Consider the following 25,986-nt stretch of genomic DNA (forward strand, 5'->3'; position numbering starts at 1 on the left):
AGCTGCTGCCAAACTTATATCATGTGGGAGGAGCAACGTGGGCTGGAGACAATAATTTACCAACTCCAATTCAAGAGACTTTGGAATCGATGGCGGGACAGGTGACCAGAGTTGTAGATGAGCAATTAAAGGTATACACTACTTTTATGTAGTTATTAAAATTGTGCCTGTACATGAGAAATGTTAACCTCCTTGGCGGTAATCCCGAGCTGAGCTCGGTGTATGCCGCCGGAGGTCACCGCTCAGGCCCTGCTGGGCCGATTTCGGTTCTGAAAAGAGCAGCACACGCAGCTGGCACTTTGCCAGCCGCGTGTGCTGCCCGATCGCCGCCGCTCCGCGGCGATCCGCCGCGTGCAGCGGCGAAAGAGGGTCCCCCCAGCCGCCCGAGCCCAGCGCAGCCGGAACAAACAGTTCCGGCCGGCGCTAGGGGCTGGATCGGGCGGCTCTGACGTCAGGACGTCGACTGACGTCCATGACGTCACTCCGCTCGTCGCCATGGCGACGAGGAAAGCGAAACAAGATAGGCCGCTCATTGCGGCCTATCTTGTTACTTTCGATTGCCGGAGGCGATCGAAAGTACGGATCAGGAGCGCCCTCTAGTGGGCTTTCATGCAGCCAACTTTCAGTTGGCTGCATGAAATATTTTTTTTTTATTAAAAAAAAACCACATTGCAGCCTCCCTGGCAAAATAAATAAACCGCCAGGGAGGTTAAGTTAGTTGCATCAAAATGTGTAACTGGTAACTGATGCTCTGTAAGTACAGATGCAGTGGAGCATATTTTTATGTAGTGAATGCTTCACTGCATGCATCACATCACATGTGTAGCAACTTTTTTTTATTCAGACAAGAAAGGTATCACCAATACAGCACAAAGCAGACACAAGTATCCGCACACGCAGGGGCCTGTAATAATCTCCATACATGTCCATACTGCATTGCAAAACCTACATTGCCAAACTGACCTTTGCATATTTAACATTTTTAAAAGGGTACATCATTATGATTAGACACATGTCAACTTGCCCTAGTCCCACCCACAGGTCTGTACTGACCAGGTCTAAACAGTACAAGCCCCTGATAACAGAGTATACTTTCCATTAGAACAACAAAATAATATAACATGAAAACTTCAAACCCAAAATCCCCCAAAGGTCACTAGCACATCAAATTGGTATAACTTGATGGTATAAGTGTAGCGACTTTTCCCTTCTGTTGTGATCCTGTTGTCTTGTGATTGGTGGTATTGGTGCAGCCAAGGCTTTGGTCTCCTTGACATTTAGGCTGGGTAGCCAGGGCCGGCCTTAGGTTTCACAGCGCCCTGAGCAGAACCAGATTTTGGTGCCCCCCCCCCCCCCCCAATTCATCCTCTTCGCGTGTGAGCGCACCACACACATACACTAATGGGGGGGGGGGGGGGATCTGCTGCCTAAATACACTAAAAGGGGATCTGCGACTGTAAGACTAGTAGCCTAAGCCTATATACACTAAAGGGGAGATCTGCCTACAGTAAAGGTTAGATAGGTAGCTGCCCCCAGTATAGATTAGATAGGTAGCTGCCCCCAGTATAGGTTAGATAGGTAGCTGCCCCCAGTATAGTTTAGATAGGTAGCTGCCCCCAGTATAGATTAGATAGGTAGCTGCCCCCAGTATAGATTAGATAGGTAGCTGCCCCCAGTATAGATTAGATAGGTAGCTGCCCCCAGTATAGATTAGATAGGTAGCTGCCCCCCCCCCCCAGTATAGGTTAGATAGGTAGCTGCCCCCAGTATAGATTAGATAGGTAGCCCCCCCCCCCCCCAGTATAGGTTAGATAGGTAGCTGCCCCCAGTATAGATTAGATAGGTAGCTGCCCCCAGTATAGATTAGATAGGTAGCTGCTGCCCCCAGTATAGATTAGATAGGTAGCTGCTGCCCCCAGTATAGATTAGATAGGTAGCTGCTGCCCCCAGTATAGATTAGATAGGTAGCTGCTGCCCCCAGTATAGATTAGATAGGTAGCTGCTGCCCTCAGTATAGATTAGATAGGTAGCTGCCCCCCCCCCCCCCAGTATAGGTTAGATAGGTAGCTGCCCCACCCCCCCCCCAGTATAGGTTAGATAGGTAGGTTCCCTCAGTACAGTATAGATAGGTAGCTGCCCCCAGTATAGGTTAGATAGGTAGCTGCCCCCAGTATAGGTTAGATAGGTAGCTGCCCCCAGTATAGATTAGATAAGTAGCTGCCCCCAGTATAGATTAGATAAGTAGCTGCCCCCAGCATAGGTTAGATAGGTAGCTGCCCCCAGTATAGGTTAGATAAGTAGCTGCCCCCAGTATAGATTAGATAAGTAGCTGCCCCCAGCATAGGTTAGATAGGTAGCTGCCCCCAGTATAGGTTAGATAGGTAGCTGCCCCCAGTATAGATTAGATAGGTAGGTGCCCCCAGTATAGATTAGATAGGTAGCTGCCCCCCCCCAGTATAGGTTAGATAGGTAGGTGCCCCCAGTATAGATTAGATAGGTAGCTGCCCCCCCCCCCAGTAAAGGTTAGATAGGTAGGTGCCCCCAGTATAGATTAGATAGGTAGCTGCCCCCCCAGTATAGGTTAGATAGGTAGGTGCCCCCAGTATAGGTTAGATAGGTAGGTGCCCCCAGTATAGATTAGATAGGTAGCTGCCTGCCCCCCAGTATAGATTAGATAGGTAGCTGCCCCCCCAGTACAGGCTAGATAGGTAGGTGCCCCCAGTATAGATTAGGTAGGTAGGTAGGTGCTCCCCTCCCCTCATACTGGAGGGGGAGCCGCGGGGAGGGCAGCCCGACCTCTCCCTCCCTTCCTCTCCGGGCCACCCTCCGTGCTCCCCCCTCCGATGCAGACTGCAGCAGAGCCAGAGAGAACAACTCACCTCCCTGGTTCCGATCGCCGGCGCCTCTCACGGTGTATCACTTGCCGCTGGTCTCCTCTTGTACATTGACACTGATACACAGTAAACTTCCTGTTAAGCAGGAAGTTTATTGTGCATCAGTGACAATGTACAAGAGGAGACCAGCGGCAAGTGAGAGGCGCCGGCGATCGGAACCAGGGAGGTGAGTTGTTCTCACTGCTGCAGTCTGCACTCTGCAGGGGGGAGCACGGAGAGCGCCCGGAGAGGAGGGAGGGAGAGGTCGGGCTGCTCTCCCCGCGGCTCCCCCCTCCATCACGGTGGCCGCACGGGGGGGGGGGGCGGAGCGAGACGGACACGGCCAGCTTCCAAATTAAAACACATGCGGCCAGGCGGCAGGAGCGCCCCCTGGAAGCCGGCGCCCTGAGCGATCGCACAGGTCGCTCAGGTCAAAGGCCGGCCCTGTGGGTAGCCACACATAATTTGATTAGGTTTGCATTACATATTTTATTATTGATATCCTACCTATGGCCCAGAAGTACCTGCTGAATGAAAGATAGTTTGTGGTAGCTCATATAGTTAAGGTGATGCTGCGGTTATTTTACTCATTCTCTATATTTTTGAATGTGTTTTTTTTTAAATAATTTGAGGAGGATTAACTACAGTTCGTTATTCTTATTTAATTTTTTTTAGCTTAATGCCACAGCAATACCACCACCACTTGGAAAGTTAAACCTAAGGTGTTTGCAGATTTTTCTTTTATTACAGTCTCACATTACACATTAGTAATGTTACCGTCATGCTGACAGCCGCACCACTTGGAATTTTCAACTTCAGCAATATTTGTAATTTCAATATTTTTCTTTGTGGAATATAATATGATATTATAAGGCGCATTATAATTGCACACTTGCATTTACATCAGAAAACGCACTACTTCTCCCAGAAAACTGTTGAAATTACAAAGAATTTGGTATTGTCAAGTTTACCTTTTTTCTTTTTTTTTTTTGCCATTGGAAGAACACAGCAAAGCAAAAAAACAAAAAAAAGGGGTACTTATCCGTCAGCCGGGCGCATCCGGCAGGTGGGGCTGTTGTTGCTAATTCCAATGATCATTACTTCACGTAACAAAACTGTGAATGTAAACGCCGCGGGTGGCGCTAATTGCATTCCTAGTTAAGATAACAATGTGTGTATTAAAAAGTGATTTAACTAAATGAGAAATAAGCCGGCGGCAATGTAACCGATCAAGCCGCCAGCGTCGTGTCTCGCTGTCCTCCCCCCTTTAACTCTCTCATATAGAGCCCTGGGGGGGACATGCGTGTCCCCCCAGAGTCGTTTGTCGCGGCAGGGAATCCTGCCTGTTTTATTGTGACAAACGACTCTGCGTGTCCCCCCAGGGCTGCCAGTGTCCGTCCCCCCCCCCCCCCAGGGCTGCCAGTGTTCTATACGAGAGAGGGCAGGGGGGGGGGGGGGGGGGGAGAGCGAGACACGAAGCTGGCGGCTTGATCTGTTACATTGCCGCCGGCTTATTTCTCATTTAATTAACTCACTTTTTAATACACACATTGTTATCTTAACTAGGAATGCAATTAGCGCCACCTGCGGCGTTTACATTCATAGTTTTGTTACGTGAAGTAATTATCATTGGAATTAGCAACAACAGCGCCACCTGCCGGATGCACCCGGCTAACGGATAAGTACCAAAAAAGGCATTCCACACAAAATGTTAAACATGGCCTGAACGATATTGTTTTCACCTTCAGAATTGTATGAAATAATTGACAATAGGCCATTTTTTTTACTTTTTTTTTTTTTTTACTTCAGTAATATTGATATATAGATTAGCCAGAATATATACTGGAACATGATTAAAAAAAAGCAATGATATCAAAGTGTAATACACCTCCGTATGCTCTAATTGCCTATCTGGAGTGCAGAAGGAGCTGCCAGCATGGGATTATCTATAAGAAGCCTAATGAAGTCCTTAGTATGGAAGCAATTTGATGGTGTCATCTGCATAAATCCTGGAGAAAATTAGCTCTTTTGCCTGTTCAATACAGCATTCACTTGTCTTATATAGTGATAGTTTCTTTCATCAAACACTGTTTCATATTCTAGGTTATTTTATTATATATATATATACATACATATATATATATATATATATATATATATATATATATATATATATATATATATATATATATATATATATATATATATATTGTATAATTATATTTTCAAGTCCAACCAAAAGTGTCAATCACAGCTTTGGATTCATAGCCTTCAGGCCTTGTTTCACTACACAAATGTATGCAATTTCACTTCGAAAATTCACATGCGATTGCATGTTAATGAAAGTTCATGGGCTCATTTCTATTACATGTAATCTTTTATTCACATTGCATTGTGGCAAAAAACGTACAAGCTTCTGGATTATTATTTTTTTTGCATGCTGCACGTGTTCTGATCCGAATCTCTGATAATGATTCTCAGTGACTCTGCATGTAAAATACAAACTTTCACGTGTCAGTGCTACAATTCACATACATTTTACAAAGATAGCAAAGGAGGAGGTTGGCATACAGTATGTTGATGGGTCACTAGGTGAAATTGTACATAAGCCTCTTGTGAAAAACTGTATGCAAACATTTGTGGAAAGAAGCACATGAAAATTCCAATGTTTTTCATTTGCAAATTTTCTCATGAATAATGGAAGCCTGTGGTGAAAACAAGGTCTTATGGTATGAGAGACGTAAGAAGTAATACCCGGATACACCACCCAGGATAAGCCCTGTATGCATTTTTGTGATAGTGGTCCTTTAACATTTTGTCTCGGAAGACTGCCTACTTTGTTTACTGATGATGATGGGTAACGTTTAACTGTGCATTAACCACTTGAGGACCGCTGTTTTAAACCCCCCTTTAGTGACTAGGACATTTTTTTTACAAAATAGGCCACTGCAGCTATCAGGGCTCGCTGCAGGGCCATATAACTCAGCACACAAGTGATTCCCCCACCCCTCCTTTTCTGCTCACCAACAGAGCTTTCTGTTGGTGGGCTGTGATCGCTCCCCCAATGTTTATTTTTTTTGACAAATATTTGTTTAATTTTATATTAAATTTCCCCTTTTTTTAATATTTTTTTTTCCCTCTGACTCTCCCCCCCGCCAGCCAATCAGTGCGATCGGCTGTCATAGGCTTCAGCTTATGACAGGGGATTGCTTTTCTGCCGCTCAGGGGGACAGCTGTGTCACACAGCTGTCCCCAGTACAGCACTGCCGCAGATCGCAGGGCTGTACCATGTAAATAGACGGCAGTTTCGCTGTCTAACAATCTCCTAGCGGTGATCGCCGCTAAGGGGCTGATGACAGAGCTCTGTCATTCAAGTGGGGATGCACGCATCGACGCGCGTGATCCCCTGCAATCTCCGACCCTAGGTGTTAAGCAGTTAAAGTGAACCCGATGTGAAAATTAACTGATGAGATAAACTATTGTATCTATACTCCTTCTCCTAAAACAACTTTTTTTTAGATATCCTAGAGTTGTGTTTGTTTAAAAACTTAAAAATTAGATCTATTGAACTAAAATAGATAAACTATTGGCCTTTTTTTTTTATCTATTCCCCACCCTCAGGTGCTGTTTTCTACCAGTAAAGAATTTTATGGCTATAATTTCTTGTTGGTGAGGGTTACTCTATAGACTGGGTCCCGAATTAAGAGACAGTATCACTTGCATACCTGAATGTTTAACTCTTTCAAGCAGACATAGAAGCAAAGGAACACAGCCTAGTTATTTGAATACTTTGTGCTGTACATATATATCTATCTTGGGCTATGTGAGATTTGCATTTCTTTCATATATACTGTACAAATACATGCAAACCGAAACATCTACATATCAGCAAAGGTATAGCTCATTGAAGTGGGAATATAAGCAGGGATGCTGTATGCTGACCTGGGGTTAATCAGCATTTACGTTTTAAATGTCACAAAGCATGTCTCCGTTATGTGAGCGACATTTATTATTTCTTTGCTCAGTGGTTTCAGTGGAGCTATGGTGCTTCATTCTCACATCAAGAACTTTGCATTTCAATTAAATCAAACTATTTTCATGCAAATTAGCTGCTACATTAAAATACTGTTAATTTAATTTGTTCTGGCTTAAAGAAAACAAATATGTTAATGCTTTTATAAAGCAAAATGGAAATCTCTGTCTAAGTCAGAAGTGTGCTTTATAGGAAATTTCATTGCCTTTTAGCTTGCTAAACTGAAAAATTTGGCAAAAGGAAAATGTAATGCAATATTCTGAATTTCAGGCAGCATGCCAGCAAATCTAATAAACCATGTGTTCCAGTATGGATGATTAGCTGTTGCTTGTTTAAAAAAAAAAGTGTTCCTATTGTGACACAGGTTTCTGTTCCTCCACTTTCAGCTGCCTGTACATTACTTGGTTGACCATTTGACATGAATGACACATACATAAGCGCACCTCTCTAGAATTTTGCTTGTTTTGAAACTAAATGGGGACCCAGAAGCATCTATTTATATTTCTATATGGGGAAAAAGGGTTAATAACCGTAAGAAAATACGTGGCCTGTTGCAGATATTTACACTCCGTCAATTAGGAAAGAGCACTAAAGCTAGTTAGACATGCAGGGCTGGTGCTTCCATAGGGTCAAATTGGGCAACTGCCAATTTGTCGAAGCAGCCAAATTCCATTTCCAACTAAATTTGCGTTCCGAAGGCATTTTCTATTGAAATCAATGGAGCTGATTTCTGTGGTTAATAGCAAAGCCCCCATGCATGCCATCATCACCTAATTTGCCATGTATGTTACAGAGAAAAGTAGGAACATGGTAAAAAAAAATGTGAAAAGACCATGTAGTTTTTTGAGAAAAGTGATTTTAAAGTTTCATAGGAAAAAATGGCTGCAGTACACTGGACTGCATTCTGAGTACTGCAGTTTTCCACATGAATCGGGGGTCCAGGGAATCAGGTCGGGGGATGCCCTGGACTCCCCATTCATGTGAAATACCACTTGCTCTGCCATTTTATTGTGGCCTCCGGGTACCCAGGAATCCCTTGGGGCAATTTTATTTACATCACTATGGGTCGAAAATTCCTGTTTTAGAAGCCAATTTTTTGCCATGTTAATGCTGTTTGCCAAAAATTGTTTCTGAAGCCAATTTTCCGATGCAAAACTTCAGAACTCGGAACTGTAAACATGTGACCTTGTAAAGGTCACATGTTTACTGTCAGTACAGTATTAAAATGTAAGGAGACCCACAATCACTTTTGCCCATAGCCCCATTTTATCCAAAACCATCCTTGCATTTATACGAGTTGATAATGGCCAGATATGCTAAGGCCAAATACCCTCTTCCAATCAAAATAACGGATTGTGAATGATTCCTACAGAACACTTAATCTCCACAGGTTCAAGTAGAAATCTATAAATTGATAAAAGCTGCAGGTGTTGTATAGATAAATGCAGTGCAATGTTATGCTGCAATCAATCCCCGGCCCACTTACATGGACATTTTTTAACCTCCAATCATACTTTTACTTTTACTCAAGTTCAATCACTGCGCATACTTCAATCCCTGTAAGGTTATAAAAACATATAGTGCCCAATATTGTTTGCATCAGGCTATATCTAACACCCCGTGCTGCACACCAGGGGGTAGTGCCACCACCTTACAGGGGAAATGTAACAGGTCCCCCCTATGTGCCCGCACTCACCGGAAGAGCGTCTTGCTCAATTGTGTATCAAATCAAACTGCTTTGCCAGCCAAAGAGATTCAAGCAGGTGATAAAAACACATCCATTTATTGGATTAAAAGCATCCGCAGGCTTACAGTTCCAAGGACACAAGTTTCGGCTCCACCGCGGATGATCTAGAGCCACTCGCTCCCACTGCTTGTCCTGCTTCCGGATTACGTCAGTGCGCTCCTCCGACTCCGCCCTACACGTTTCGTCACGATCCGTGACTCATTCAGGGGCCCCTGAATGGGGCATACTTTTACTAAAATCAGTCGAAAGGGAATTAATCAGCTATTTTCAGCAAATTTGATCAATGGGATCAGATTGGCTGGAAAATTGATATGTCAACAGGGGTGTACCTAGACTTAATAGGACCCCCTGCAAAAAATGATGGCATGGGGCCCCCTTGGTCCCCGAACCACATGAGGGTCGTGTTTGGGAGCCGGCGAATGGCAGCAGAGAGTGTTCTGCTGTGAAGTAACGTTTAGAAGCAGGAAAAAATTAGACGCTCCTGCTACACACTGCTCTGCATGGCGGGAAGTGACAGGGTCGGTTTTTATGAACAAAAGGAGAGGGTTTTTTTTGCTAATTGCCTGAACTTGTGGTTGTGGAGGAGGGGCCCCCAAGGCCTCTGCCCCCCCCCCCTGTAATGGCAGGCGTCGCAGGGGTGATGTACGTGAATAGCCAGAATAGACTTCACTCCTCTCCAGCGTACTTGTCACTTTGCCACCCATTCACTTTGGCACAGGGTGATCTGAATGACTGTTCATTCTGCTGCTGGTGAAATTTCGGGCAGCATTAATTACTCTTCCTTCCTTTTAGCAACTCGGAGGGAGAAGTAATTTGGGGTCTGGCAATTGTCTGAACCCCGAATTATGGCAGGCTGAACACTATAGCATTATGCCTATAGTGATGCTTAATTCAGGTGCTACAAGCTGCATGTTGTGCACCAAGAAGCCCTGCCTCATCATCTCCAGCCCTGAGCATTACCGGCTTGATGGGTATTCAACAATAGTGTGCATGGGTGTTCAAGATTGGAGTTTTGTTTTTTTTGTTTTAGTTTTTTCTTGATGTCTTATTCCAAGTTGTTGCATACTGTGGTTCATCCTAAATGGCTTATTTTTCTACTATTATATAAAGTAATCCAGAAATGCACAGTAATTTCCCCTTCTGTAACTTTTATAGTCACATTATCTAAACAGTGGGAGAGGAAAGGTGAATGCGCATAGACTTCTGACTGCTGAATTCTATAAGAACTTCAATAAATCCAGCTCAGTGCTGTAAAGTCCATATTTGTCCTTTTTATAGCCATATGATCTGCCTTGAAATCTAGAAGGACGGAGACTGTTCTTTAGCTATGCTCATATTTCTTACAAATGGAACTCGCTGATGTAATGAGCATATTTTACCCATGCCGGTTTATGTTTCTGCAGTGGTCACACCATGCTCTGAATTTTAAAAAGGTTTTGGCTCACACTGAGTCACTCTGGCTCAGAGGACAGGTTTATATGAAAAGGCTGTTCTACACCTACATTACTCAGGCTCAACAGCTCAAGACCTGCATGTGTATCCATTGTTCCTCATCCCTTGTGTCTGCAGAGGCTGCTAAATCATCTGTTACGCCTTTCATCTGTTTTACGCTGTCCTAAGCAGTTTTTTTCGTCTTTGACAGTTCAAATGTTTTGTTTCAATTTTTGTAGTTTGTGTGATGTGTGCTTGCTGGAAGAGTCAAATATGAAGCACAAAAGCAGCACACAGAAAAACTGTTACAGCAGGATAAATAGTGGCACAGTCAGAACAGTTGACATTTAATAACACTTTATCATACTTAAATTATACTTTTGGAATTGCATTTTGTAATTTAGAAATCTGAGTTATGTGTGTTCTTTCCTAGGTATGCCTATTCTGATAGATTCACAACACACCACTGTGTACTCTGAATTAGGGCATTGCGATAATTTGGGCACCAGGCGAAGCTGCTTGTAGTATATTGGTAAAATTACTGACATTCTACTGTTGGGCTCTGGACAATACTGATAGTAGAATATCAATAGAATAACCAATATTCTATTATCACTTACCCATTGCACGCACTGCAATGCATGCCAGGAGATAAAGTCTGGATGTGAGAACATCTCTGTATTCATATCCATGGACTACATCTCTCGGCATGCATTGTGGGATGTGCAAAAAACACTGCCAGGAACTGCAAAATTAGGCAGATGTGGCCCATCCCTGAAGAACATTGCGGGTCCCATATGGGCCAGGGGCCAGAGGAGCAGCACCCCGTAGTGAAGTACTACAACCCTAACCACCCAACTTTTTGAGATGAGAAAGAGGGATGCTTTAAGGCATGCCCCTGACACCCCTTTAACCACGCCTCTACCACACCCTTTGTCATTCATATCACAAAAAAATCTGATGCAAAAAATGTACTGTAGTTAAATCAAACAAACCACACTGCTCCTTTTTGGTGATGGTCATGTCTAGGAAAACTCATGGGGAAGCATGTAGTTTATGTGATTCAATGATTCAATTCAATGATGATATTTATGTTTAGAGTCAAACACATTTTTTCAGTAGAAAAATACATATGTTTACACAGGTCTGTATATCATTCTTGAAAGAGGGACCAATCAAGAATAAAGAGGGACAGAGTGATTTGGTTCATAAATAGGGACTGTCCCTCTAAAAAAGGGACAGTTGAGAGGTATGCATTATGAACTTCCCTTATAGGGAGGCTTATTTAAAAAAAAAAAAATCCTGTTGCTTAGTTTCTGTTCAGGCCACTTGCACACGGTGCGTCTCAACACGGTACTCTTCCTCCTCGCAAGGGACATGCAAGTCTATGAAGTCTTGCACAATTCATGCGATGCAACAACACAACGGAAGCAACCAAATCATCGCAATGCTGTCCCAAAGAAAGCAGCGGGTTACTGCATGAGCCGTACTTACCGTACAGATCATGCAGTAATGCAAGTCTATTGGCTACGCAGGCAGTGTGCACGCCGCATGCATGGACCTATGGCAAACCCAGTGACTTACGTTCTGCCCAGCAGGGAGTACGTCACTAACCTGGGGTGGGCCCTACGCATGTGCCCCTGTCAGCGCATCATGACGCAGGGTCATAAGAAGCTTAATTTCTGCAATGCTGTGTGTGCAATGCACACATCCAGTTTAAACTGGCCTAAATTATAATAAGTAATTACATTTTCAAAATGTATTGATGATCCTTCCCTTCCTTTGCGTTGCCGAAATGCTCTCTGATGTCACAATGATCAGCAGGATGACGGGCAACTAGTATTGTTTAAAATTCAATTATATTTATAAATCAATAATAATAATAAATATGGCAGCTTCCATATACGCCTCGCTTTAGGTTTCCTTTAAGTTCAAGCCAGTCTTTGGGACACTGATCTGGTAATTTATGGATATTCAAAGATGGTCATTACAGATCTTTTGCTAGTGGTTGTTTTATTACTGTATTTCTAATACAGAAGAATGCTAAAACCCAGCCATCAACCAGTATGAAGACATATAGTGGAGATCCATATAAGCTGCATATATGTGTAGGAGAATGACTGCATTTAAAAAATATTTAAACTTTAATTTTTAATTTGTGACTTTCGGAAACCCTTGCTTGCAGGGTGAATCATTCATGAGAATATGAGTTTCATGTAATTTCATCAATCATGTGGTGAATCTGTTACTTGGAAAATTATACATTCTTGTCACATAGAATGTGAACCTATTAGTGTCCCAGGCATTCATACTAAGGAGACTGCTTCAAAGCTATGCAAATGGACTGCTCTTCATATCAAAGCAAATTTGAGGTTTTAGTAACCTCGATTGCTGAACAAAAAATATTATTGTGGGGCCCTGTTTCCCTCCCGTGCAGCCTGTAGTGGGATGATGAGTGGGATATAGTTACATCTCCGGGAGACATGATCGAACTGTAAATTAGCAGCTGCTTTCCATTCCTTGCAATGCGGGATTGTCCTCTTCTATGCAGCAGGCTTATGCAGTGTAACTACCGCGTACATTTTTATAAGATATAGATTATATTCTGGTGGCATAGAATAAATACAGGATTTACTCTTCATTTCTCTCTGTCAGTGGCTGTGTAGGCAACCTGAGGCTAAAAATAGTGTCTCTTATCTACTGCAGCTGCTGGTGTACACTGACAGCATCTTGAATTGGCTTACATCTTTTACGCATTCAGAGTACCTCGGAGAGGAAAAAAACAGGGAAATGGGAGCCCTCTAATTGTAGTAGTAAATAAACTTTCTGTTACACTCAAAACATGATGACGAATTGACGGGAAACAATGCCAAGTGCTTTTCTGCTTCCAAGTGGAAAAGCATTTGACATCATTTCCTGTTGGTTCGTCATTACGTTTTGAGTCTGTAGGGGAATATGGAACCGCAAACTCAGCTGAGGCTAGAAGCTGCATTCATAGAGAATTTGATCAACTGCGGCGATGCAGAATCAAGGGTAAACGCATTGGTGAATGCTCCCATTCATCTCAATGCAGGACATGGTGGATCCTGACGGTAAATGACAACAATGACTGCTGGCAGTTGCTCGTGTGAACCAGCCCTTAGTGAGTAGATATAATCGGTGAGAATCTCATTGAGTGCTTACCCAGTTACAACTAGTTTTGTTGCTTTTTTGAGAAAACACATCTCCACCCAGGTCTTTGTGTTCCTCTAGTCGCGCTCTAAACTGCATGTTTGGGTTGGTGGGGAAAAGTGGGGAATGGGGGATACCAACTCTGCAGGTTAGAACACTAGATACCTGAAGTGCTTGTTATGGAATTTATGCCCAAGATTGTAATAAGTAATGCATAATTGGATAGGAGGCAAGCATAGCACTTACCTCACGAGTGTCTGACTCGATTGGTTATTTAAAAGAGATTTATTGGCACATTGTTGGCACATGGAGTCATGGAAGTAGAATCCTCTTTTAATGGAAATAAAGTTGCTAGCCTCTATAACAGGTTTCCTTTACGACCTTTATGAGGGTGGGGAATATATACTTCTGTTTAGTGTTGAACCAAGAGATGGGCAAGGGGAGTTTTTACATTTTTGTCATAAAGTGTTACAGTGTGTTTCTTCTTTTCTTCCATCCCTTAGCAACTTCTGGAATCTATGGTGGATGCAGCAGAGAGTCTTTGTCCAAACGTGATGAGAAAAACTAACATCCGTGAAGACCTAATAGAAGCCAGCACAGAAAAGATATCTATTCCTCGCAATTTTGTAAAAAATGTCTTGTTTGAACAATTTGGAATAGATATTCTCAACAAAATAAGGTAAGATGGGCTTTCAGGGCCAGTACAAGCTATATAATGAAGCTTTGTCAATATTTTTGCACTGTTTTATTAAATGACGCCTCAAGCAAGATCAATATGGAAGATATTTTGGCTTATTTTAAAAATACTGTTTGCCTAGCAGCTCTGATGATTCCCTGCCTTAAATACATTATGAATCGCTGACTCAACACAAGCATGCAGCTCAGGTGTTCCAGCTCCTCTTGGGTAAACTTAGCACATGCTTGTTGCAAGTACAGTATGTGAGTAAAATAATACTCTAGTGAAAAGACTTGCATAACAACCAGTCAAGTGACCTGTTTTAAATGAGAATGAAGTATACTCTGTTCTTCTCTCAGCTCAGGTTCCCTTCAATGTGTGTGCAAAGAAAAGCGGAGCAAATGCAGTATAATTGTGCAGAGCAACTAGTCAGAAACATTTTATTTGGAGCTTGTTTGATTGTTCAGGGCAGCTGCCTAATTTTTGCGGTTTCATGGAGATGGTAGGCAATAGCCGACAGATGTATGCACACTTAACCACTTGATGCCCACAGTGCTAACCCCCCCCCCCCCCCCCCTAAAGGACCATGGCCATTTTTTGCAGTACTGGGCTGTGCAGGCTTTTCAGCCTCCTGCACAGCCCAGCTTAGGAGCCCAGCCTAAGGGGACATGCCGCTGGATCGCTGCAGCCATTTGTTTTTTGTTTTTTTTCACAGCCTCTAAGAGGCTCTCGCTCTCTCCCCTTCCCTCCTCCCCTCTGCCATCAGAATTTGAACAGGATGGCGATCCATCCTGTTCCGTCTCTCATAGGCATCAGCCTATGAGAGGACGGCGCTCCCCGGCCAATCCGAGGCCAGGGATCGCCGATCTCGTACAGCGTTGCCGGGTACCGCAGTGCTGTACAGTTGTAAACAAAGAGGATTTCTTTCCCCTTTTGTTTGCAAACAGCCTGCTAGCCGCGACCGGCGGCAGGCTAATCACGGAACTCCATTCCATGAAGTGGCAGGGAACGATTGCGCATGTGCGTGGCTGTTCCCTGTGAAACTGCAGCCCCAGGACTTGACACCAATTGGCGTTAGGCGGTCCTGGGGCTGCCGCCGCGGTCACGCCCATTGGCGTGAGGCGGTCTTCAAGTAGTTAATTCTTTGCCTTGTGGGCATACACTTATTCACCCTCCCCATTTTCTGTTGGTACCTCTTAAAGAGGAGCTGTCAACCATAGTATCTCAGGAAAAAAAACAAATATATAAGTAGATAAATACTTACTCTACTTACATAACATATGTATTGCATTGTCCACATTATGATTCCTGTGAATTTTATAAAGGAAAAGTAGAGAATCCTAATGTAGACAGTTTCCATATTCACTGTGGCTATTTTGAAGCCAGCCGTGATGTAATATCCGCCCTTAGTCTCCTCTACCTGATTTGCCTGCCCTTCACTATAGAAAGTGCATTGTTGCAGCCTGATAAATTTTGGCCAATCAGAGAGGAACAGAGGTGTGGGAGGAGAAAACAGGAGGGAAAGCTGCTTCAGCCAAACAGGCTACATTAGTTCAGTCTGAGGGGAAGTAGAGAAGCAAACAAAGACAACCTAGCATGCCCTGCAACTTCTCTTTTGTGTACCAAATTTTCTGTGTACCAAATAAGAGTCAGGTAAACTGGGGAATGATAATTTATCAACAAGAAAAGTAATAGTGATTTTAACTTTTGGATTGCCCAATTAGCATCCGTATTACTTGTTTACCAGATAAAAATAAAGAATTGATTTTATGCCCGACAGTTACTCTTTACACCTTTAAGCCACCCCTATGGCCCACTGGCCTGGGCCTCCTACACTACAAAAGTAACCTCCAGTTTGTTATGAGAAGGTTCATGGAAAATTAAAGTATAAAGTAGAGGTGGTGTGCTCAATTGTATTACTACAGATAACCGCACAGGTGAAACGTGAAATAGAATAGAATATCATGCAAAAGTTCATTTATTTCAGTATCTCAACTTGAAAACTAATATGATATAGGAACCTTTTGCAAGTGTTTTGTATTAATTGGCTGATAGTCTGACATTTTGACCCTAGAATATTGAAAATTTTCACAATATTCTAATGGTCTGAGATTTTGATTTTGGGATTTTCATAATCATCAAAATTATAACAAAGGCTTGAAATATCTCACTTTGTATGTAATGAGTCTATTCTATATATTAGTTTCACCTTTAAAGTTGAAACCCTGAAATAAATCAACTCTTGCACAGTATTCTAATTGTTGGAGTTTCACCTATTTCCCACCCAGAGGAGCACACCAGTGTGGTGGCCGCATTCTGGTATTACACCTGATGTTTTCTGCAGTTGTATGCAGCTTGAAATTGGACCAATCCTAATCATCTGCTCTTAATTAGTCAAATTCCAAGCTGCCTGAATCTGTATAAAATCATGCATTAACATTAATTTTTCAACAAGAGTGTAGCAACAAATTGCTGTGATAAAGTAAGCCAATCCATTGCATTACTGAATGTCTTTCAGCCATCAAAAACATAAGGACTTGCACCGCGTAAGTATTATAGCTCTTTATTGCATCAGAACGGCAGCAGTGACAGACTGCTGTTTCGGGAAAAACCCTTTTTCAAAACTGGAGCAGTTTTGAAAAAGGGTGTTTCCCGAAACAGCAGTCTGTCACTGCTGCCGTTCTGATGCAATAAAGAGCTATAATACTTACATGGTGCCAGTCCTTACGTTTTTGTTGGATTGAGCTCCCCAAGAGGCACTGGGGTGGGACTTGGGCAAACAGTTTTTCTTTTTTGTCAGTGCTCCCTTCCTTCTGTTTTGGCTTTCAGTCATGATAGAGCAGTGATAACACACAGGGGCACTTCCTCCCATTGAATTTTATTGGTATCACTATTATTTAGTATTTATATAGTGCCAACATCTTCCGCAGCACTTTACACAGTAAATATAGTGTTGTTTCTAACTATCCCTCATAGGGGCTCAGTCTAATCCCTGCCATAGTTCTACCCGTGTTCCCCCAAAAATAAGACACTGTCTTGTAATATTTTTTTCTCTAAAAGATGTGCTAGGGCTTATTTTTAGAGGATGTTTTATTTTTGGGCAAACTCTGGTAGTTTTCCTATACAAAATGTACATATTGTATGCCATGCTGAAACACGTGCAACATACACAGAGCTTGTGGTTTGCAGATATTGGCTCTCACTTACAAGAAATTGATTCTGCTGATCATGTGAGTAATGCTGGGCATACACTGTGCGTTTATGCGCCGGAATCGAGCGGCTCGATTGATAATAAAAAACTTACCGTGTATGCCCAGCATGAGAGTCTATTTCTTGCAGGCAGAGAACTCTGTCTGCAAGCTCTACAGAGCTATGATAGGATAAGCTGTGTGTCCTGTGAAGGGGTGAAGAGGTGAAGTGCTGCTGATGCTTATCACAATAGATCAGGAGGGCTGGCTCCAACAAAAACACAAATTGCCTGACACATATATAGGACTGTGTAGAACTCACATTATACTGCTGCACTCCTGTATCCAGGCTTTGTATTCAGCATGACTTGCTGGGCTGCTAGCTAGGGCTTAAATTCGGGGGATGTATTACATTTCAAGCATTCTTGAAATTCCTGCTAGGGCTTATTCTAAGGTGATGTCTTACTTTAGGGGAAACACGGTATGTCCATATCTAAAGTGTACTGCAGCTCAGCCACCAGTAAAACTCATTGAAAACCGCCTTCTGTATCTATTAAGAAAAACAATAGGCCAATTGAAATGCAAAGATTATTGTGGCCATGCTAACGCTATTTTTTTTTTTTTTTTTTTTTTTTAATAGTGGTAGTGGTTTAAAAAAAAATGATATTGGTGCATTATCCTTCATACAAACATGGTTTCTAGTCAGTCTTCAACTATGCTGTGGCTATCGTTTAGTATAATGCCTATTCCCTGCCTAATCCTGGCTGGATCCTCCTCTGGGTGGCTTTAAATGATGTAATTCAAAATCATAAATGAGTATTCTTAGAAATGTGGGTGCATTTTTATTTTATGTTGTTCTAATAAGTAAAAATGCTTTGGGCAGTTCTATGCAGCTGCTGTTACATCTCTGAAGAATTCATCAGTAACTTTAAACCCACAATGAATATTTTTTAAAAAGGGCTGATATTATTTTTCTTTGCAGGCATGAGGCAGTTTTTCCAATGAGTGCGTTCACAAAGGATATGAATATTTCATGATCTTTAAAGTGTCACATCAGAAATAATAAGATAAGATGTGAAGCTTTGTGTCTGGCTTTTCCAGCGCTGCCTCGGATGATAACATGGACCTTATGGTTACTTTGATGCTGATTAAAGGTTCAGTCTATAAGAGCTAATCTGAAGATCCGGGCTTTAGTAACGCAGCTTTTCTCAACACCTTTTGCTTGAGACATTCCCGTTTGCGTCCCTTCATTTTGCCTGTTATATAGTCATTCTTTTCCTTTACACATACTGTATCTAATATATGCTGCTAGTATTTTACAAGTATCAGCCAAATCTTCTAGTATCTTGCCAAGCTTCTTGGATGATGAAACCTATCCCATACTGGATATTTGGTGACTTAAATGGACACTTAAGTCAAACAAAAAAAATTAGTTTTACTCACCTGGGGCTTCCAGCAGCCCCCCGCAGCTGTCCGGTGCCCTCGCCGTCTCCCTCCGATCCTCCTGTCCCCGCCGGCAGCAACTTCTGGTTTCGGCGTCAGGAGCAGACAGGCTGGGAACGCGAGTGATTCTTCACGTTCCCAGCCACAATAGCGCCCTCTATGCTGCTATATGATATATACTCTATGCTATAGCAGCATAGAGGGTGCTATTGTGGCTGGGAACGCGAAGAATCACTCGTGTTCCCTGCCTGTCGGCTCCTGTCGCCGAAACTGGAAGTGGCTGCCGGCAGGGCCAGGAGCATCTGATGGAGACTGCGTGGGCACAATACAGCTGCAGGGGGGCTGCTGGAAGCCCCAGGTGAGTAAAACTCATTTTTGTGTTTGACTTAAGTGCCCCTTTAAGCTTTAAATTCTGATACATGTACTGCATGTATGTATGTTCATCCTGATTTATTAAAGCTGTGATGGACAGCGATCCACATTGATACATTAAAGATATTGCTTTTGCAATATTTACAGTATGTTAGAAAATGATGCGTTTGAGCATGTCTTTTCAGCACCCTGCACCTGCTCAATCCACATGTTTGAGATATTTACCAGCCACTGCTTTGGTCTGAGAGAACCCAGGCTGCTGTATAACTATGTATATTACATGGAAGAATTTTGGGTACATCTCATCCCGACACCGGGCAGTTCGGTGCAGGGCGAGAACAATGACGGCTCTCCCTGCTGCCGCTATACTCCCTGGCGGCGATAAATACTATTCCCCCCTCTGAGTGGTAGCAACTCGGAGGGGGATGTAATTCGGGGTCTGGAACCCGCCCGAGTCCCGAATTACCATAACGTGGGGCACACAGCATAGCACTGCTGCTATGACGGCGACAAGCTTCGGCGCCGGGTGCCAAAATGAACTGCTTCAAATAATTTTTTGTCCATAGCACTGCAGACTATAATTCTTTTAATGACAAATAGGTTATGTAGTAATTAGGTTTCTAAACGTACACATTTAAATAAAAAGCGAGTTAAAATGGACATAGATTTACTGGTTAGTAGAATATATATATATATATATATATATATATATATATATATATATATATATATATATATATATATCAATATTCCACTATTCCACTATGACGTAACCCTACCCAACTTACACATGAGCCTTCCCCTACCTTCACTTAACATTTATTTACATTTATGCAGTGATGAAGAGTAATAAGTTATATATTTGAACGCAGATTCCACATGCTTATCATGTTTGCATATGGTCTGTTTTAGGAGCTTGTCATCCGTCAGTTGGCCATTGTATTCTGCTTTCTTACACCTAACCTTCACATCTTCCCTTCAATGTAAACCCTTCCTGACACTTGCCTAAACCTAAGCTCCTTACCTTAGCTAGTAAAACTAACCTCGCTCTACCCTAAAACGTAATACTAACCCTGCTAAAATAATGCTTAACCAAGAACCACAACCAGTATTCACCTTCCGTAATCTTCTACACCTCTTGTATGATGATCAAGATAGTCAAATTCAGTACACAAGTAAATACTGGAAGCTGTTTACCAGCACTCAGCTATATAATAGCTGAGTCCATTATACTCCTGGTGCTGATTGGCACCAACTTGCATTGGCTTTGTGACCATGCCAAAACAAACAGAAATAAACAGATTCATATACTAGGGAAATTGGTTCATGCTCACTGAAAATTACACAAAATTATATGTTTTTAAGGTATGTTTGAGGCAAAGAACTATAGAGGAAGGAGAAATGAAATACTTAGATCCCTGAACTGCCCTGTGGACTGTATTATGTGCACTGTATAGTAGTGTTCGACACAGTCCATTATACCTGCCTGGAATTTTAAATGATGGAACACTGGGTCACACTTGTGCTTTCTGGGAAGGGGCTGACGGACCTTCTCTTTCTTTCTCACTCTTTCTTGTTCACTCTTTCTTTCTCTTTCACACACACACACACACACACACACACACACACACACACACACACACACACACACACACACACACACACACACACACACACACACACACCTAGGTGTGAATATCGGCAAACAGGATCAAATGTGAGGCGAAAGCGATGCACGTACGGTTCCACAGTCATGGGATCAAAGCTACCTCCGTGCCCTAGGTACAGACAGGGATACCCTCCTGTGCCCCCCTGCCCGACCTTCTGCAACTGTTGGTGGAGATGATCATGTCAGAATTATCACTCAGTTTAACTGGCAATGGATGGAGATCAAGAGTGCGTTAGACCGTTATTTACTGCTCACCGAGTGAGGAATTAGAGAGACGAGCTAGTCCAGTCAAATTATTGAAGAAAAAAGGTTCCGCTTAACCAGGGGAATAAAAAATCCAATCTTTATTAGCAAAAAGTCATGCTGGACAAAGCGAAGCTAGCTCACGCCTATCGGAGCCTCACAATCGCTCCTTAGTTATAGCTTCTTATTAGCAAAAAGGCATGCTGGACATAGCAAAGGTAGCTCACGCGTATCGGAGCCTCACAATCGCTCCTTGGACTAAGGAGCGATTGTGAGGCTCCGATACACGTGAGCTACCTTTGCTATGTCCCGCATGCCTTTTTTGCTAATAAGGATTGGACTTTTTATTCCACTGGTTGAGCAAAACTTTTTTCTTCAATATTCATGATGGTGTGGCTTTCCGTGGTCCTGCTCCTGGTTGGAATGGCAGTGTGGTGAGCGGTGTTTACCCTTTCAATACTAGTCCAGTCAAAGTTGTAAAGGAAAATTTTGAGCACTTGGTTGAACACAGTCCCACCTCCACTGGGCATGCACAGAAGTGGTGACTGTAAGGTTTGCTGCTATGTTAAACGCTTGGATAGGTTTACCAGCTGTGATGGTAGGAAAGCTTACTGGATAAAAACTTTCTTCAATTGTAATACAAAATAGATTGCTTACCTGTTGATCTACCCTTGTGGGCAGTACTATGTTGGCATGTGTTCAAAGTAAGATTTATGGAACACCTGTGCGATTTCGCAGGTGGGGAGCCAAGAACAGTGTTGGTGGAGCATTTTCAGATATGCCCTCGGGTTCCACCCACGGTATTAGGGGTCTGTGCATTGACTCTTTTAGCTCGTCCCTTAGATCCAGTCCAAAAGAGAAACTTCTAATGCAAGGTGAGGCCATGTTAATGTACCCACTATGGTCGGTGCATCCCCATGGCCTAAATATAAACTATTGGCCTGACCGTGGGTAGGGGGTGAGGCTGAAGGTACATAACCAGATGGAAGCCTGCCCCCCACTTCCGGCCTGAGGAAACCCACGTGCTGAGTGTGTTCAGTGTGCAGCGTCATGAACCCATTGCCTCCAGCCCCCCTGCCACAAGTCTTTGGACTGAACATTGCCACCGTGCCTCCCTGCGCATACACACTACATAGTCATGACATCACAACTGAGGAGGCAGAGAAGAACGGGATGAGTAGTGGGCATGAGGACTAATTGCTACACATGCCTCGCTTTTAACATTTACAAAAGCTAAGGTATCCTTTAACTTAAGCATTTCCCTGTGGTCTGTTTAATGTTAACTGTTCATTCTGGCCAACACTATGGTTGCAGCCTGGGGATTATCTTGAGTTCAGTGAGAAAGGCAATTTGGTGTGTGATGCAGCGTGGCTGGTGTGTTCTTGCTATGGTTTTAACCATGACTATAGTCTTCTAGATAGACACATGCTCAAGTCTAAATGGACGCGTGTATGCATCCAGTGTTTTAGCGGAGGGTCAGTGTTCTCCCCAGGCTCTTTTAGCTGGGTACTCCACCCGGCTAGTTTTGGTGACCACCCGGCTGTCATCGGCTCATCTTCTCTGCTGTATGCAGAGAAGCGATGGCCCTGCATTCTGTTATCACGCCCCACCCGGCTACTTTTTCATGCCATCCGGCTGGAAAAAATTTCTGGGGAGAACACGGAGGGTGCGCACGACCGCAGCTCTTACTCAGCGGCATTTCTGTAGCGGTGATTGGGAAAGGGACCCAATCCATTCATAATGAGGGTAGTAAAGTAAAAAAAAATTATGCATCACATTTATAACCGTTACTTTGTTTTTTTATACTTGCCTTGCAGTGAAGTGAAACTTACAGTAGCGTCTTTCCTGTCAGACCGAATAGTGGATGAAATCCTAGATGCACTTTCAAGCAGCCACCACAGACTGGTAAGCAGCCTGGTTAACTGAAAGTTTTTTATTTTTTTGCATTTAGTAAATCTCACACAATTTTCCCTTTCAACACATTGTAATTCAATGTATTTTTGTTTATTTTGGCGTAACATTCATTTTGTTTAATTTGTTTCTGCTCCATTATCCACTAAAAAACTACAGGTCTATTTGAAATGAAAAAGTGTTTTTTTTTCTATAATCTTTTAATCTCTATAATTTTTAATATTTTGTTAGTGATCTTGACCCCGTCAATTTTTCAGCTCTTCCTGGGGGATTCGAGTAAAGAAGCCTGTGTCAGGTGAAAAGGTGCTTACGTGCTATTTGCAGGCAGCTGCACTGGGTCCTGGGGTCTTCTCCTGCAAATAGCACGTAAGCACCATTTCATCTGTCACTTGTCACTTTCCAGTTCTCTTATCAATAGGGTCTCCTTCCTTCATTCATCCATTGGCGTTTGTTTTTTGCCGATCTTGGTTCACACTGGTAGCTCATATTATATATATATATATATATATATATATATATATATATATATATATATATATATATATATATATATATATATATATATTCCTGTTGGTAGAACCTATTGGTCCCTTACTATGGAAGTTTATTGATTATTACCTTTATATGCATTTGAATTGTGGTATTTTTGCATTTCTATCTGTCGCAATTTTTGGTGCTGACAATATTGCTTTTTTTCAAGCTTTATATATTTTTTATACTATGTGCTTTGGGGATTCTCCTAATAATATTATTATACTGTATTTCTGATTATTGTATTGTTACCCCGTGCAATTCCTCTTGGTGTTTTTAAATGTTTTTATTGTTAGAATTTTTGCCAATAAAGTTATTGTCATTAATTTCTTATTCATGGTAGCTTTGGTGCTGTTTATTGGGGGTACAGTTGTGTATGGGTGTATATAGTGGTTTATCACCCCTTAGCACAATCTACCTGTTAAGTGGGGTACATTGGTTCCTATTTAGGAAACCGGTATCCACACTTTGATATTATAATTAATGTATCCTATATGGTGCTTGTCCATTTCCTTGTTAGTGTACTCTTGTTACAAATCTGGCAGCTGAATACATTTTGTATATATTTGTTTAATTCTGTATTAAAATACATTGTAGCCTAATAAAATGCCTCCACTTTGTCTGCATACAAAGGAACATTCATGAATGATCTGCATCCATAAACTGTAAAATATTCCATCCCAGCAGTTGTTCTTATATTATGGTGTATCTAACTTTCTGCCTTCAATACCGTTGAGTATTCCAGAACTGGATAGTAATTTTCCTGATAACTGGAGTGAGACACTGAGGGACATTAACATTTTCTGTAATGCGGAAGGCTCTGGTCTAATTTTTTATGTAATATTATGTTAATTAAGTGATATCCAATAGTGAAACGTCATGCAAGGTGAATCCTTAATTCATCATTTTAGAAGCTTGCTGAGTTTTCTAAAAAGGCCTACTGCAGCTTGTAAGCCCGGAGGCAACCCCTGTAGTTATTTGCATTGAGATAAGAAGAGTTCCTCTTCTGTTTGCCAGTCTGATAGCCTATTTCTGCACTACTTGCCATAATGAATAACCCCTAGCGCTCTACAGCAGTTAAGGCATCAGGCAGGTACTGTAGGAACAAAGGCAGTGTGATTCTTTAAGCTGGCCAGACACACAGAGATTGACATTTATTGTACAAGATGTCACATTGTTTGTAATTTTGATAGATTTTTACTGAAAATGTATCAAAACTATCGATTGGACCAGACAGTAATTTTCAATTGATCAGGAGCAGTGGTAAATAGCCCATGGTTGTGGCTGGATCGATTATATTTTACGCTGAAATCTATTCTAAATCAATATGCTGTGTGTGCTTGGAATAGATTCCTCACTCATTCGATACTGATTATAAAGGCATCAATCGTTTTGCCACATTGGGTGGCAACCTATGTATGTCTGTATCAGATCTGCCTAACCGTATGCTGTGCTGAACAGTACATATGAGTGGCGTTTCTATTATGGGCTGTGTAGTTTCTGAACAGGCTTATTGAACTTAAGAATTGTACAAAATATCATGATAATGTCAAATAGAGTAAGTGCTTCTTGACATACACTCCTTCTGTAGTATGTACTCCAAATAGCACTTTAGTGGCTGCCTGCATTACAGGAAATTGAAGTTTTACATCAACAAAGAAGTGAAGAAGTCCTCACCGTAATATAAATGTTTCAAGAATAAAAGACCTCGATTACAAAATAAAATGTCTTGTTTATACAGTTTACAGTTTACCTGTCAGGCCACTCTTATTGGTCAGCAGCCATCTAAAAGTTGATTTAATTGTGGTGCCGCATTTCCACTTGAGCGGACGGATCTCATCAGCCGTGCCATGCATGCCTATGGGATTCACACAAATTCACATGGATATGCTGGCCGAATCGCTAACGCAAGCGATTCGGCCGGCGGTGCCATTGTTCTCTATGGCAGAATTTCCCCGCTCGATGTGCCTGCAGGGAAACTGGATTCGGAGCGAAAACCACTCAAGTGGAAACGGGCCCTAACACAAAGAGAAAACGGGAGCCCCTTATGGTGTAGTAGATCAAGCAAAGTGTGTGAATAATATACAAGTAATATTACTCACAAACCACAGAATCAATCAGGTGAGGAAATCCCGTCCTCACTCGGGTCTCACGAAGTCATCCATCATCAGTTTGGTCCCTCCCTTGAAGAATATATGGTTTGGATGTCCAAAGGACTCGACTACACCCCCCCTCCCCAGTACATTTGGGGAACGGGGGTATAACTGGGAGGTAAGAGGCGCCCCAAAGGAAAGATAACTTAAATGATATTTGTAGGCAAAGGAGGCTTACCTAAGAGTAGTACACCACTAAGATTAATAAATTAAGTATTCTTTATTAGCACTGGAAACAATGCGTTTCACAGGTCACTGCCTGCTTCATCAGGTTAATACAGTGCGCCTGTGACCCGTGAAACGCGCTGTGCGCGGTGCTAATAAAGAATATCGACTTTATTTATTTTAGTGGTGTACTGCTATCAGGTAAGCCCTTTTGTTTATATATTAACTCTCATTCAAGTCCTCTTTCCTCTGGGGCACCTGCTGTGAATGGGTGTTGCCCAGAACAGGGTTGGTAAAAATATATTAGGGGCAACAATATCAATTTTAGACTGTTACAACAACCATCACGTTTATACAAATCACTTTTAATATTTCCAAAG

The 25,986-nt window shown here is 42.3% G+C and overlaps 1 protein-coding gene across 4 annotated transcripts in view; it reads left to right on the forward strand.

Annotated features, from left to right (window-relative positions):
* Nucleotides 1–25,986, forward strand: part of CARMIL1 (capping protein regulator and myosin 1 linker 1) — a 398,430-nt gene that overhangs the window by 286,134 nt on the left and 86,310 nt on the right. For all 4 annotated transcript variants that reach the window (XM_068236999.1, XM_068237000.1, XM_068237001.1 and 1 more), the window contains 3 exons: nt 3–131; nt 13,759–13,934; nt 22,664–22,751. In XM_068236999.1, coding sequence (XP_068093100.1) covers nt 3–131; nt 13,759–13,934; nt 22,664–22,751 — 393 coding nt within the window. The remainder of the gene's footprint in view (nt 1–2; nt 132–13,758; nt 13,935–22,663; nt 22,752–25,986) is intronic.

This window comes from Hyperolius riggenbachi, chromosome 5, assembly GCF_040937935.1.
Source record: "Hyperolius riggenbachi isolate aHypRig1 chromosome 5, aHypRig1.pri, whole genome shotgun sequence".
NCBI lineage: Eukaryota > Metazoa > Chordata > Amphibia > Anura > Hyperoliidae > Hyperolius > Hyperolius riggenbachi.